At 33.7% G+C, this 14,673-nt stretch overlaps 1 protein-coding gene across 1 annotated transcript; it reads left to right on the plus strand.

The window, feature by feature from the left end:
- Positions 1-3,278: 3,278 nt before the first annotated feature.
- Positions 3,279-9,188, plus strand: LOTGIDRAFT_124265 (hypothetical protein; the record flags this gene model as incomplete). The annotated part of the gene is made up of 12 exons (XM_009061121.1): positions 3,279-3,537; positions 3,661-3,804; positions 4,200-4,290; positions 4,475-4,607; positions 4,881-5,015; positions 6,213-6,316; positions 6,739-6,863; positions 7,486-7,598; positions 7,851-7,979; positions 8,211-8,310; positions 8,658-8,758; positions 8,946-9,188. Coding segments are annotated over 12 exons (1,677 nt in total), but the record flags the coding sequence as incomplete, so codon positions are not given.
- Positions 9,189-14,673: the final 5,485 nt, after the last annotated feature.

Here is a 14,673-nt window from a genome sequence, read left to right on the forward strand (position 1 = left end):
TGGAAAGGTACGTCATTAAAATGTGATTTACCTCAGTTCAAATTAATAATATTGTAGATCCCGATTGCTCTTTAGTTAGGTCAAAACGAACTGATAATTTCTTTATTCGCGAACCTATCAAGAATATCATGACTGTTATCTTGCCGATGCCACAAGGCGAGCCTTAAGATCATCAGAATTTAACACAAGCTATTGGCTGTATACATGTTATTTCGGGGCTGCTGACATTACATTTAATCAGAAGAGGATTTTACGACTCCTTTGGGCGATTCCCAGAATGCTGTTCCCATAGTTGACAAGCGTGAAAATCGAGAACTCTACCGATAATTCATGAGATATGCAAATAATATGTATGGCTGCATAAGTTTCCACTAAAAACTATCACATAATAATACAAATATCTGTAATAATTCTCAAACGATTCATTCACATTTTAACCTTTCTTAGCAATCGTCACGGAAAAGTGCGTTTTAACAAAAAAGATATTTGTCCTTTGGCTACGCTTATCACGTGACTGCATTATACTTCCGAATCGACGAGGTTAAGATATACATGTAAAAGGTAAAAAAAAAAGATTAATACGGACCAAATTACTGTTAATGTTTGATACAATAATATATGTCAAAGGATAACGGATAACACCATCTCAAGACGCCGTTATGGCGGACCTAGAACAGGTAATACATTTATATTATATTAATTTGAATATCACCTTGACTGGGATATATTATATGTAAACGTTATTTGATATTTCATTTTAAATACTTTGCATTGCTACTTGTATAAAGACGTAATGAATGTTTTTAAGGGAAATATTATGGCATGGAAATAATACTTAGACCTTGTTTCTGTTCAGGACTTGACCACAGTTGAATAGTACATACATGTAGTAAAATATAACCTAACTCTAGGTATAGCTTTGAATTCGAATTTTCGAAAGACCTACAACAAACGCTCATTTCTGATCATTTACTTCAATAGGCTACTACATTTATTTGTGGCCAAGTGATGTACGTTTTTTAGTTTTGGGATTTTCATGTGTTTCTGTATATAAAATATACATGACATAGTTTTAATCAATGAAAATGAAAGACGTTGGAGTAAACAGACCGTGAACTGTCAGTGAAGTGTGTATTATCATATTGAAAACTGTTTGAAAGGAGGTGATAATTACAAATTTATTCCCACGAAAATTAACTACTACCTTTCCTCAGCGACCCCACCCTCAGGTTACTAGAACATTGTGACTTTATTTTCAGTTAAAATGTACTTTTCAATACAGAAGAAAACAAACGGTTGATTGAAAATTATGCAAACACAGCACAGACATGATTTTATATGAAATACAAACCAAGGGAATAAATCGGCTTAATATTATAAAATTGAAGGTTGATATGCGAAATTTATTCCAACACATATTTATATAGTTTCTGAATTGCTAGTCAAATTTTCAAGTGTTAAACAATTTTGTAGCCTAATTGTTGTGCAGATTTCATACAATATTAGTAAAAAAAAAAATCGATAAATAAACGGACCACGACACGAAATAGGAAAATGAATTGTTAAATAAATGCCTTAGAAAGTGGCAATTTATACATGAAAAATAGATGAACAAAAATATCAGGTATTAAACCTGGAGTGTTTTCTCTGAAGTAAGCAGGTTCTTCCCATACAATACTGATGTGATTAAGCGAATTGGTAATTATGTGGTTCTGTCCACAAAAATCAAAGCATTTTACATCCCATTTTTAAAAATAAGTTACTGCATTTTTGATAGAGGACTAACCCTTAATAGTATTTCTCAATAGTTCAATGTATTTAACATCCGGGTTCAGGAAAGGTATCAGATTATCCTACAGTGCATTATTACGTCAATTGTCAAATCGATATGGGGACGCCCGCCACCTGTTACCCCTATGTGCATTATATAATAATATATTAGATTTAAAATCTTTGACGCTCATCGAGCCACTGCTAGTTATGGTTAACAAAATGAAATGAATTGAGTCTTATTTTTGTCAAATCAGAGTATCGAATAGAACATAAAGTGGACCTATGTGTGATGCTATTCACGTGAAGAAAAACAGAGTTAACAACGTCTTTGTTGTATTTAACCAATGGATTTGGTTCAATAATTTCACTCAAATTTGCTAATCTGTTTCTTCTATCGATAGAAAATCTTACTAATTACCTCTAGACTAAAAAATAATTTACTAATTATTACAAACAATCCTCAAAGACTTCTCGACTCAAGTTTACTTCATATTGTCACGCTTTATTATATAATATTAGATTTTCATATCTATGGTAATTATGGGCAATAAATCATTAAGCAAAAAAATAATTAGGATAATCAAGCGATCAATTGCTATGGTATACAAGAAACAAAAGTCAAGTAGCCATTATAAGGGTTTAAAAAAGTTCATTTCGTTGACCCGTGTAAAATTAGCATGAATGGTACAAATAAGCTTTAAGTATCTCCATGGGTCAACTTTTTTGAAGTAACATAATATACTCAAACTATTCATTCAATATCATCCTTTTCACCAAAGAATACTATCCATTTTGCAGAAACCGAGTAAGCTATCTGCAATATTCGGCAAGAGGAAGAAGAAGAATGATGATACAGCAATTAAAACTGACGGTATTGAACCAGGCTCATATGATGGTGCTGGGGCTCACGATAACCTAGGTTATGATAAATCTTTAGCGTCTCAGGTAATGATCCAAGTGGTCTTGATCTTGGAGGTATCAAGGCTTCAATAACGCAAATGCGCTGTCCACACGATTCACATTGCAATTATTAAGCATGTGGAATTCTGAACACAGTTGGACGAAACGGAAGGTGCAGAAGGGTAGGACGTAAAACTCCATTCATTTCATTTCATTTTGGACGAAACGGAACAATGTCCACCAAGCTGTTGTTTGTGAAGAGTTCATCAAAGTAACTTATATTTGAACCATAGATAGTTTTTAACGTGGAAAGCTTTAATGCCCTCACTTCAACAAGATCTTTCTTTCACAATTAGCCAAGATAATGTGTGTTTACAATATAAAGACCATCTTTCATGAGTATGAACATTCTACATCTTCAATATAATTTCTGAACTCTTTTGAGACTTCATTGCCTTCTGAACGTTATGAACAGATAGTTCTGTACAGTTCTGTATGTTTAGCTTCTAAACCTGTGATAATGTATACCACGTAACAATCTGCTCTATTTCTAGGGTTCATTGTTCACAGTAACAACCGATGACAGTAGAAAACCAATATTTGGTGTTGATGAAAACGAAGAACGAGGAAACTGGACTGGCAGATTTGATTTTTTGTTATCTATGTTAGGGTATGCCGTTGGACTAGGAAATGTTTGGAGATTTCCCTACCTTTGTTACAGGAATGGCGGTGGAGCTTTTCTCTTACCATTTATTATCATGATGGCTATTGTTGGAATTCCTCTATTTTTCCTGGAGGCATCATTAGGACAGTTTACTAGCAGTGGACCCATGACATGTTGGCAATGTGCTCCCTTATTTAAAGGTATGTATATTGATCTTCATATGGAAACATTGAATCGTTCCAGTTTATGATTTCTATCACCAACACAATATGGAAATTGTATCCAAGTCTATGACGTGTTATATGTCTCATACTGTTTTTCAGGAGTCGGAGTTGCCATGGTGATTGTATCTGCATTAACCAGCATTTATTACAACATGATTCTAGCTTGGGCACAATTCTACCTCTTCGCATCATTCACTAGTGAATTACCATGGACATCCTGTGTACAGAAATGGAATACTGAAGGTAAATCCCATTGTTGTTATAGGAGCTGCTTATCTTTGCTTCAAACAGAGTCTGTTAACTGACAAGCCCATAGGATAATTGAACGAATTCAATTCTATTGAAAATATATCCTAAGCAAATAATTTTCAGCAACTATCTACAATTTGTAATTGGACTACACAGAATACCTATCATTTTGCGGTTCTATTTTATCTATATTTGGGTCTGAAACGTATCAATAGAAGAAATGGTTTAATATTCCTCGAACTTCATTCAAATCTTCCCTTTTCAAATATATCCTGTCTAGTCTTTCGTAATAAGTATTTACTCATTCTTTCTAGATTGCAGTCTTCTTCTGCCATTAGTTGATAGTTGTTCTGAAAACAGTATTAATAATGATGACGGCACTTGTACAGAAGATGATGAAATAACGGGCATCTGGAATTCTTCTTTATTCACTGAAGTTACTGGTAGAAAACGCACTTCACCATCGGAAGAATACTGGAAGTAAGTATCTAGTGGTATTTTGTAGGGATTCAAAAGAGGTTTTTGGCATTTTTGTGTGCACAAGGGACGCTTATAGCATCTATTCGCACCTATTCAATTCCCCGTCAACGTCTACAGTTGCAGTTATTCAGAAATACAAATGATCTTGAAGAAGAAAACTTTATACGTTTGATTCATTTTTCAGTAATCGCGCTCTTGGTATGTCTGATGGTATTGAAAATTATGGTCTACCGCGTTGGGAATTGGTTTTAAATTTAATGTTAGCTTGGATCATTTGTTTTTTCTGTTTGATAAAAGGCATTAAGTCTACTGGAAAGGTAGGCACCTGTTTTTTTCTGTATCATGCCCGTTTAGACTCCCACATCATGGGTCATTTGGCATGGGTTATCATAAAACATTCATTGTAACAATGGTATCTCAACATAAGTACTGTTATAGCAAACTCCAAGGTAGCAGTGTATTGTCTTCAGACCGAACGGAAAAATGCCTAAATCATCCCTAAGATAATGCTTACAAGGTTGTTGAGTTTATTGACTGTGCTGACTCTCAAAAGAACACACACTAATAAGTTTATTTAATGTGTTTTACAGGTTGTATATTTTACTGCCATATTTCCCTATGTTGTGTTACTGATTTTATTTTTTCGTGGTGTAACATTGGAAAATGCTAGTGAAGGAATATATTACTTTATTGTTCCTGAATTTGAACGACTATTGGACGCTAGGGTATGTGTGTTTTTATCCATCCTGAAAATAAATATAATTTTTCCGCTGTTCTGTACTTTTTTTATACGCCAACATATAAATGTGGACGTATATTGCCGTCGCCCCTGTCCATCGGCCCGTTCGTCCGCCCACATTTCTTGTAGGCGCAATAGAGGCTACAGTTTTTAAACAATCTTGATGAAACTTGGTATAAATGTATATATTGATGCGACCTCGGTCAAGTTCGAAATTGGTATTACTCAGATGAACTGTTTCAGAGTTATTGCCAAAAAGCATCAAATTTGTAGGCACGACAGAGACTCCAGTTTTTATCTGATCTTGATGAAACTTGGTATGCATGTATATATTGATGGGATCTCAGTCCAGTTCGAAATTGGTAATAATCGGATGAATGGTTTCAGAGTTATTGCTCTTGACTTAGTAAAAATGTTTCAAATTTGCCTTGTAGGCATGATAGAGTCTTCAGTTTTTATCCAATCTCGATGAAACTTGGTATGCATGTATATATTGATGAAATCTAGGTCAAGTTCGAAATTGGTAATAATTGGGTGAATGGTTTCAGAGTTATTGCCCTTGACTTATTAAAAACATGTCAAATATGGCTAGTAGGCACGATAGAGACTACAGGTTTATCCAACCTTGATGAAACTTGGTATGTATGTATATATTGATGGGATCTCAGTCAAGATCGAAATTGGTATTATCGGATGAATCGTTTCAGAGTTATTGCCCTTGACTTTGGTAATAATCGGATGAACAGTTTCAGAGTTGTTGTCTTTCCTTGTGTGTACATCGATGGTAACTTGATGAACTGTTTCATCTTTTTGCCTTGACTTATAGATGATTTTAAAATTACTTGAAAATTCAATCTTAAGCCACCAAAGATTTTGTTATCTTTTCTGACAGTTGGTAGTGGGCGTATGTTACCTTGCCAGGCAAGCTATCTTCATCTAATTTAAAGGGGGCATAGGATATATTCATGATACAAAATCACAGTTGATAAACTTGTCGACTTTGTTGATAAAACCATTAAAGCTTTTATTATAAACGACCATTTCTAAGTTCATCTGAACTTCTTGCACAAACGGTAAACTTATAACTGGTCATATTGTACAAGCTTTTTTAAGGCATGTCACTATCTGGATGCTTTTGCCCCAGGAGATATTAAAATGCAATGTTATGAAATATGAATTGTAGGTCTGGAAAGACGCTGCTAATCAGATATTTTTCTCTATGTCGATAGCTGGTGGTGGATTAATCACTCTCTCTAGTTATAACCGATTCCATAACAATATTCTCAGGTAACACACACATTTCTCTAAATTATTGAATTCTTTCAGAATAATTTTATCAATGCTGTGCTATATTTCCATAGCAGATTTGCTTATAAATCTTTGTTGTTTGCAGTGCTTTAAAAAAAATCCCTGGTCGGTTAATTTACTATTAAGAATTTGATAGATCCGTAATCTTTATCTAAGACTTAGTAGATCTCAATCAGTTGTGAAAGTATTTTCTATCGTTTGACGCCTGAATTGTACTACGAAGCCAGATTGAAGATTTCATTAAGCAGATCAACTATAGAATCCAAGAATATTACCCCGCCTTTATAAAGTATGATGAACCTGAAGACGTTAATTGTTAGATGTAGGCTACTGTAGAATGCAGGTAGAACAAACTACAGGTTTTGATTTGGGTAACTGTTCTATATACATGTATTTTTCAGAGATACGTTGATAGTAAGTTTAGGTGATACATTAACCTGTATATTTGCTGGTTTTGTTATATTTTCCTACCTGGGTTACATGGCTGGTCAGATGGGAGTCAAGGTTGAGGATGTGGTTGCAGACGGTGAGTTCTTCAAAGATGCTTTTGAACATTCGGGTCTCATTTAAACCATAAACAAGTGCTGCAGTCCTCTTTTATGAAAGCTGAAAGGGATTGCAGAGGTTTTTCTTTAAAAAAAAAATTGTATCGGGGACACTGAAAGCATCAATTTGCACCATTCCAATTTTCCATCAGACGTCTGTGGTTCCAGCAAATCCACTAGAACTAAGTGTTTGATGACGTCACTAATCGTGAAGGGTCTTATAAATTTTGCGATATGTAATGTCATCATACACGTAGTTACATTGTGACATTGCAGGAACCGAAGACTTCTGATTGAAAATCGGATGGATACAAATTGATGCTTTCCCTGAAACATGCATAAAAAGTTTAGAAAACCTTTACAATCCCTTTAAGTTTCAATGGACACAGTATAAGTTTGACTGGTATAGTTTCAATTACTACTGCTCGCATTTTTAAAAACAACTTTTATGCTATTCTATAAGTACAGGCATTGAAACTTTTTTTCTTTAAAACATTTTACCAATCTATAAGTTATTTCATAAAGGAACCTAGAATATGAGATGCTTAACAATATAGTTGATTTCGAGTTGATCTGCAATTTTTTTATTTTTGTTTTGGACAGGTGCTGGCTTGGCTTTCGTTGTATATCCTTCAGCAGTGTCCAGTTTACCACCGCCAACACTCTGGTCTATTTTATTTTTCTTCATGTTGATAACACTAGGCCTTGATAGTCAGGTACGGAACATTCTTTTATAGATACTTACCAAACCAACTTATAACCAAGACAATGTCATAATCACAAAGAAAGTGTTGGAAAAGAAGTAGTAGGGATAAGTCGAGGATTATGACTTGCACCTTTGAACCAGTTACTCCCCAATAGAAATAATACAACCCATTGGCATAGCATCTATGATTTACTTTAATTACTTATTTCTGTCTTTTATAACAGAATTGATTTAATACAACTTCATGTATTTGTTTTTACAGTTCGCTATGTTAGAAACAGTATTAACCGGTGTTATGGACCAATTTCCACATTTACGACCCAGGAAAACGTTTATTATTGGCATTATTTGTTGCATTTTCTTCATTTTGGGTTTACCTTTAACTTGCCCCGTAAGTTCAGTTTATATAGAATGTTGTCTGTACTGTTACTGTAACAGCCAAAAAGACTTCTGTATTAGTTTCAGAACACAATCAGATGCTGTTGATGCTGCTGAAAACCAATTTAAACAAGGTGTAAAAGAAAAAACTTTCAGTTGTCCTCTATTACTTGATTGAAATGTCTATTGTTTTTGCTTCTTGGTACATGTTGATACATTTTTTGTATGATGTTTTATTTGAAAGGGTGGAATGTATTTATTACAAATGATGGATAATTATGTTGGAGGCTGGACATTAATGGTTATTGGGTTCTTTGAACTAGTAGCCCTTGTTTTTGTTTATGGTAAGTAACTTTTTTTTTGTGTAGCTACAAACGATATATAGTGTGTCCATCAATATTAGAACTATAGAGGATACTTTTCAGAAAACAGCGCCTTATGTATTATCTGGGTCATTTTCCATCTGGAATATATAACCAAATTTCTTCGACGTAAGCATGCTTATGATACAACGCATTTATCTTTCAAACTATATACATTGGCATTTTGGAATGTTCCTTAAAAGGAAGCTTTTATAAAAGATTAAAATTGACACTAAAGTCTAATTACCTCAACTAGACCAAACTGAACACCGCCAATAAGACACTTAAAGGGAGGTAATCTTGAATGAAATTTTAATCCATTGTTTAAGGTGCTGAAAGGCTGTATCAAGATTTAACTGTCATGCTGGGTAAAAGACCATCAATATGGTGGAAGATTTGTTGGTATGGTCTTAGTTTTGTTACTATAATAGTAAGTATCATTACATCATATTAATTTATGCTTTTTGAGAACCCTTATGTGCACTTTATTGAAACGGTATTACAGATCTGGCATTCTATCCATACAGTGGAATCTGGAAAAAAATGTGTAGCGTTCCATGACCCTCATCTAAACTAATAGAATATTTAAATATGAAATTTTGATCATTTTATTTCAGTTTATTTTTATATTTACATGGGTTGATTATGAGGCGTCCAAATATGGCGATTATACTTACCCACCATGGGCTGATGCTATTGGTTGGATCATGGCTTTTGGCTCCGTCATGGCCATACCAATTTTTATGATGATCAAAATAGGTAGAGAGGATGAGTCGTACAATGTATTAGAGGTGGGTAATTTTGCTATTTTTACTTTTCTTATTTCCATTTCAAAACCGAAAAAAAGTCCAATGGTATGAGCAGTCCAGAAGTTATAGAACTAAGCTATCATAACTGAGGATATTAAGAATATTGTGTACGACCTGGTCCGTTATCCCTTGCATTGATCTCCAGGTTGCCTGGAAAATACGTCCACAAAATAAATTGCTTTAACTCTAAGTAAGTTCCACTTGGCAATGTGGAAAGAAAATGTACATAACCACCTGAATACCATTTCCAATTCGTGTCAGAGTGAGATGAAAATAGTATTCCCATAAAGGTACTGGTCATTAATGAATTAATTCCTGTTTTTTGACTAAGCAATATCATTTATACATTTTGATCAGAAAATAAAGTTGTTAACGATACCAACTACCTATTGGGGGCCAGCCTTACCAAAACATAGAAGATTGGTTGACTATGCTGATAACTTCGTGGTAGACCCTTGGGATGAGCTCAAACCAAAATCTTATTTAAATAATGGTTTCTCCTCCCAAGTTACATTGAATCCTAGTTCCAAAGTAAGTAACGTACCATTAAAGTCTATAAATCAACAATATTCCTTGCTCAATATATCAATGATCGTGTTCTCTTGAAGTTCCAGGTGATCAATATGTGATCCAGCACCTCGACCTCAACCAATACCAATAAATACATTTGTTGCCATAAAACTTGCTCCTCCGCCTGCTTCCTCCTCACGAAAACCACAGAACGATCAGCATAAGGCTCTTTCCACTATTCAACTAAATCATAATATCTTACTTTTCAAATTTCAGGCAATAAGTGATATATCTATTTATACCGATGAAAATAAATCCAGATCTGGCATCTCAGCATACTCCGGGACATCAATTGTATCTGGAGCATCTTACGAATCAGCCGTTTAATCCTCTAGTTTTTAGTCCAACATTTACTATCTTCAGCATCATTATCGTTATCTTAAGCGGTTATTACCTTTTTTAAATATTTTTATTTCTAACTATTTCAAGTTTAGTTCTGAGGAATTTATATATCATTTTCCAGGCATAAGAATTTAAAAATCAGTAAATACCTTTATAAATAGAATTTATTTTTTATTACTTCAATGATATGAACTCTTTATTTGACATTTTGTATATTTGATGTTTGATAATAATTCCACCAATTATTTCTGCCATATATTCTATTGTTAACAAATTATGTTATTGAAATAAATTTTACACTTTAAAATATCATTTGTTATATATCAGACGGTTTGTGGGGATTTTGGGGTTTTCCCTATGCTGTGCTGCTGATATAGGAAAAGCATCTTTTCGTTAAGTTCAGAAAGTAATGTAAAAAGGGATCCTGGCGTAGAAGTTCAGAAAGTAATGTAAACAGGGATCCTGGCGTAGACCTACACATGGAAAGTTCAGAATGCTGTTTGACTGAATACAACATATTGGCGAAACATTAGTAGCAGCAGCGGAGGAAGTATATCAGTCAAAAGTGAATAAGAATTTCATAATGAAAAGTGGTATCAGGTGTCTAGAAGAGTACGTGCACAGGCCGTCATATCTGCTCAACATAATATAACTAATATTGGAACATGAAAATTAAAATATCGCGACATAGCTGACAAATTCAAGGGACGTAACTCATAAAAAAATATATATAGGACCGACTCTAGGAGTTAATTTAATGTTAATGATTGTATTAGTCCGTGTGGTATTTTTAGAAATCCTCTTTCTCCCTCCCTTATGGGATTTTTGCTGGACCAATTTTTGGTCTAGATTTGGAATTTGATGTCTGAAATAGTATTTTCTCTCAGATCTTGGGACATGAGGAGGGATTTACATGCGGAAGGATAATTATAAAAATAGTCTTTTTGTGTGCAGTGACGGTCAAGCGGATGTTGATAAAATGTAGTGATGTACTTTCAGATTGGCTACATTGCAATAGTGGCGCCAGCCTTCCGAGACTGGGGCTACAAATAGGGGGCAGTAAATATGAATTTATTTCGTGCATTCTGACACATATTTTGAAGGAAAAAGGTAGACATGTTAATTTTGTTGAAATTAAAGTGGGGTACAATTGGGGGTGCAAACCACTTTTCTATGGGGCAAATGCTCCACCTGTACCACCACTGGCGTCGCCACTGTTTGGAAAGCTCAAGATTTTCATGGTCATGATAGATATGTTGATTTTTTTGTCCAGACACTAAGCATTGGCCAGGCTTTCGTGTGACATATTGGAGATTTCTGGAAAAAGTTACAGAAGGTTGAATTTCGAGATATAACATGTAAACAGATAGCAAATGACTTCCCGGGGTGGGTCCATATATTTATTTATTCGGCGGACAAAACCTAGTGTTATGTAAAATTATAGAATGTGTATAATGCTAAAGCTCGGAATGTCGACCGAGTATGCAATGACTATCACTGTTTCTTCTTAGAATGCAATCATGTTTTGTGAATGCTATTATGGAATTTGTCCTATATATAACCAACCCTTTTATATTTCCCAACTGGGAATGAGCAACAAATTGAGCAACTGGTCAGGAGAATGGACCCAAATACATTGAATTCATTTTCAGGAAGCTGTAAAATGTCTTTACAAATATAAAGGAATATACCAAGAATTTCAATAGAGAAATCTTTCATTCTGCTTATATTTTGAGTAAAGTATCAAAAGCTGATACGAATAAGGGGTAGGCTAAATCATTTCTCAAGCAAACTGAAAGGAATTGAGAAGTTTGAAATAACTGACAATATCTTTACATAACAAAATAATTTCATTACAAAAGCAAAGTTCAACAAGAACAGGATTTTTAATACAAACTGTACATAAAGACAAAAGTAAGCGAATCCAGCAAAGTAATAGTATTCTACCTATCGGGATTAAGTAACTTATTATATGACAATTATAAAAATAATAATACAGAATTATAAAAAAATGAATTATATCACAAGTAATATCATCTCCCGTCTCTTGTATAAATAATAACAAAATAACAACAACTTGAAGCAGTAAGGCAGCAGTGCAGAGCAGATTTTCAAGCGAAATCATAACAATATCATTAGTATTAAATACATATACACACATTATCAGAAACCAAAATTGTCAAAAACTTGCTGACTCTGAGAATATAAAGAAGCTAGTTGTCGTGGTTAATGGATAGTGTGATAGTTAAAACTTGGTTTCGAGCAATTCATACGACCTAACGTTCGGAGCACTTAAATCTGCAACCCATCCAAACTGGTAACTTGTGTCAAAAACTCATCATTTAAGGTCAAACAGGAGTCAGGAAGTTTTGGACTAAACGGAATATAGCAATCGTTGTAAGCTAGAACCTCAATATTCACAAAGTTTTTGTCTACATTAATATACAGTACAGTATTTTGATATTTTGTTTTGATAAAAAGACTGTAATCAAATATCGATATCAATAGAAGTTAGAAATAGAGTTAGAAATATGGATATACAATAGAGTTATCTTTTAAATATTAGACTCTGATAACACGCACGGGAAATTAAATGTCATGCCTGGTTGTATGATCCCAGTGCACATCTTGTTTCTATAGCTTTCCCAAAGTATAAAAAAATAAATAAATTTTAACACCCTTGATCATTAAACCAGTAATGGCAGACCTTGACTTTTCATTAGAGAATACAGTTTTTTAATAACGCTGATCTCAAACAAAATTAGTTCATTGATGTCAACTTGAAAATATTATATGGAAAGTATTTATATGAAAACAGTGTTATCATTCCACCGGGGAATCTTATTCATTTATAGCTGGCATGACATAGGGCCTATAGGAAAATAAAATGATGAACCAACGAATGGACCAGTATCTATTTGTTTATAATTTTCTAGTTCTAGCCTCTGTAAGTAGATTTCGACACTTTTATGGTAGAGGTTCGTTTTCTAAGCCTTTCTCCCCATTCCCTGTAATAAAATTGTTTAACCTCACATCAGTAAAACTTCCATCTTATTCGCTTTTACACATTTTGTCATGAATAAACTTCTAAATAGCATAGACTAAGACTAGACCAGTGGCCCGAAGACAACATGTTTCAGGTTCTTGTGTATTAATTCTAATCCAATGTATAATATAACTTACCATCTTTTATCGCTTAATCATGTTTTCTTATTGGTTATCTTTTTCGGGTTCCCTGGAATTTCTAAGAGGAGGAAGTGATCGTTTTGCTGATTTAGGTGATTTACCTTCTTTTGAGTCTTTGGGAGGTTCAAGAACTGGCGGGGCTGGAGTTTTATCTTCTATCGCCGTTTGAACTGGTGTTAGACCAGTCACAGACTGTGTTGAAGGTGGGACTGCAGTAGACTCTAAAACAGTAAGTAGAAGTATAAATTGTGTCAAATAGTTGTCCTTCTCTATTACCAAAAACATAATCCTTATGTGTTTTGTGATGCATGTCTCTTTGGACATTCTCTGAGTTGATCATTTCCACTATATATATAACAATATTAATATTACTACAACTTACTTTTTCTAGATTTAGACTGCGGAAGTGACGTAGCGGCAGGTCCTAATGACATTCTTCTGGTAGTATTATTTGTTTTCGTACCAAGTCCCGTCTATAATATAACATGGTATGAATGAAAATGCATGTATTGGTCAAAGTTTGTGTAATAATAGGCCTAAGAAATTCTTAATTTACTTATGCCACATTTTGAAAAATTATTACAAGCTTGCTTCAAAAATTATTTTTAATTTTGCTCCTTTTATAAAATATTTTGGACTTAGTAAAGACATGTATTATATTTGTAACAGTCATTTAGGGGTTAGCATCAAATAATACTGCTCACGTTGTAACAAGTTTCAATTGTAGACGATTCCACGTTGGATGCCAAAAGAAAAATAAAATTCGATGGCATTTTAGATGACAATATATTATTCAAGGAATACGCCTTCACAAAATGAAAATAAAGATGTGCTTACCGGAACTACTAAAGCGACCTTCTTGGAATTGGTATTAGGATCTGAAATGCACATTTACAACCAATACTATAATATTTGGAAAGTTTTGGTTTATGCAATGCTTTTTTTCAATACTAATAAACTTGAAGCCCGAATAGTTCTATAAATTAGCATTCAAACAACTAGTGAGACAAAATTTACTTACCAGTATAGACAAGATTTTCAGAAGATATCGTCCTGAAAGAACAATTTTACGTTGTGTTAGATGTTATCTGTCTAAAATGAATTATTCTATTTGCCAGCAAAATGTAAATATTAAAACAATTGTAAATCATATAAAATAGTGAGAAAATAAGTGTAAAACGTCTATCGTGCCATTATCACTAGCTTTTGCAAATTCGAAAACTAAAGTATAAACTGTTTATACAATAAATGTTGATATGTTCGGATTCCACTTCTACGATGGTGGTTTCTACGTGAAATATATTTTTTTACTATATTATTATATATACAGTGGTGTAACCTATTTTCGTGGTTATAAGGATTCAACACCGAATTTCGTCAAAGTTAAACAAACGAACAAAACATTTTATGTCTTAGATGTTTCCTCAAATATTCTACA

This window comes from Lottia gigantea, assembly GCF_000327385.1.
Source record: "Lottia gigantea unplaced genomic scaffold LOTGIsca_46, whole genome shotgun sequence".
NCBI lineage: Eukaryota > Metazoa > Mollusca > Gastropoda > Lottiidae > Lottia > Lottia gigantea.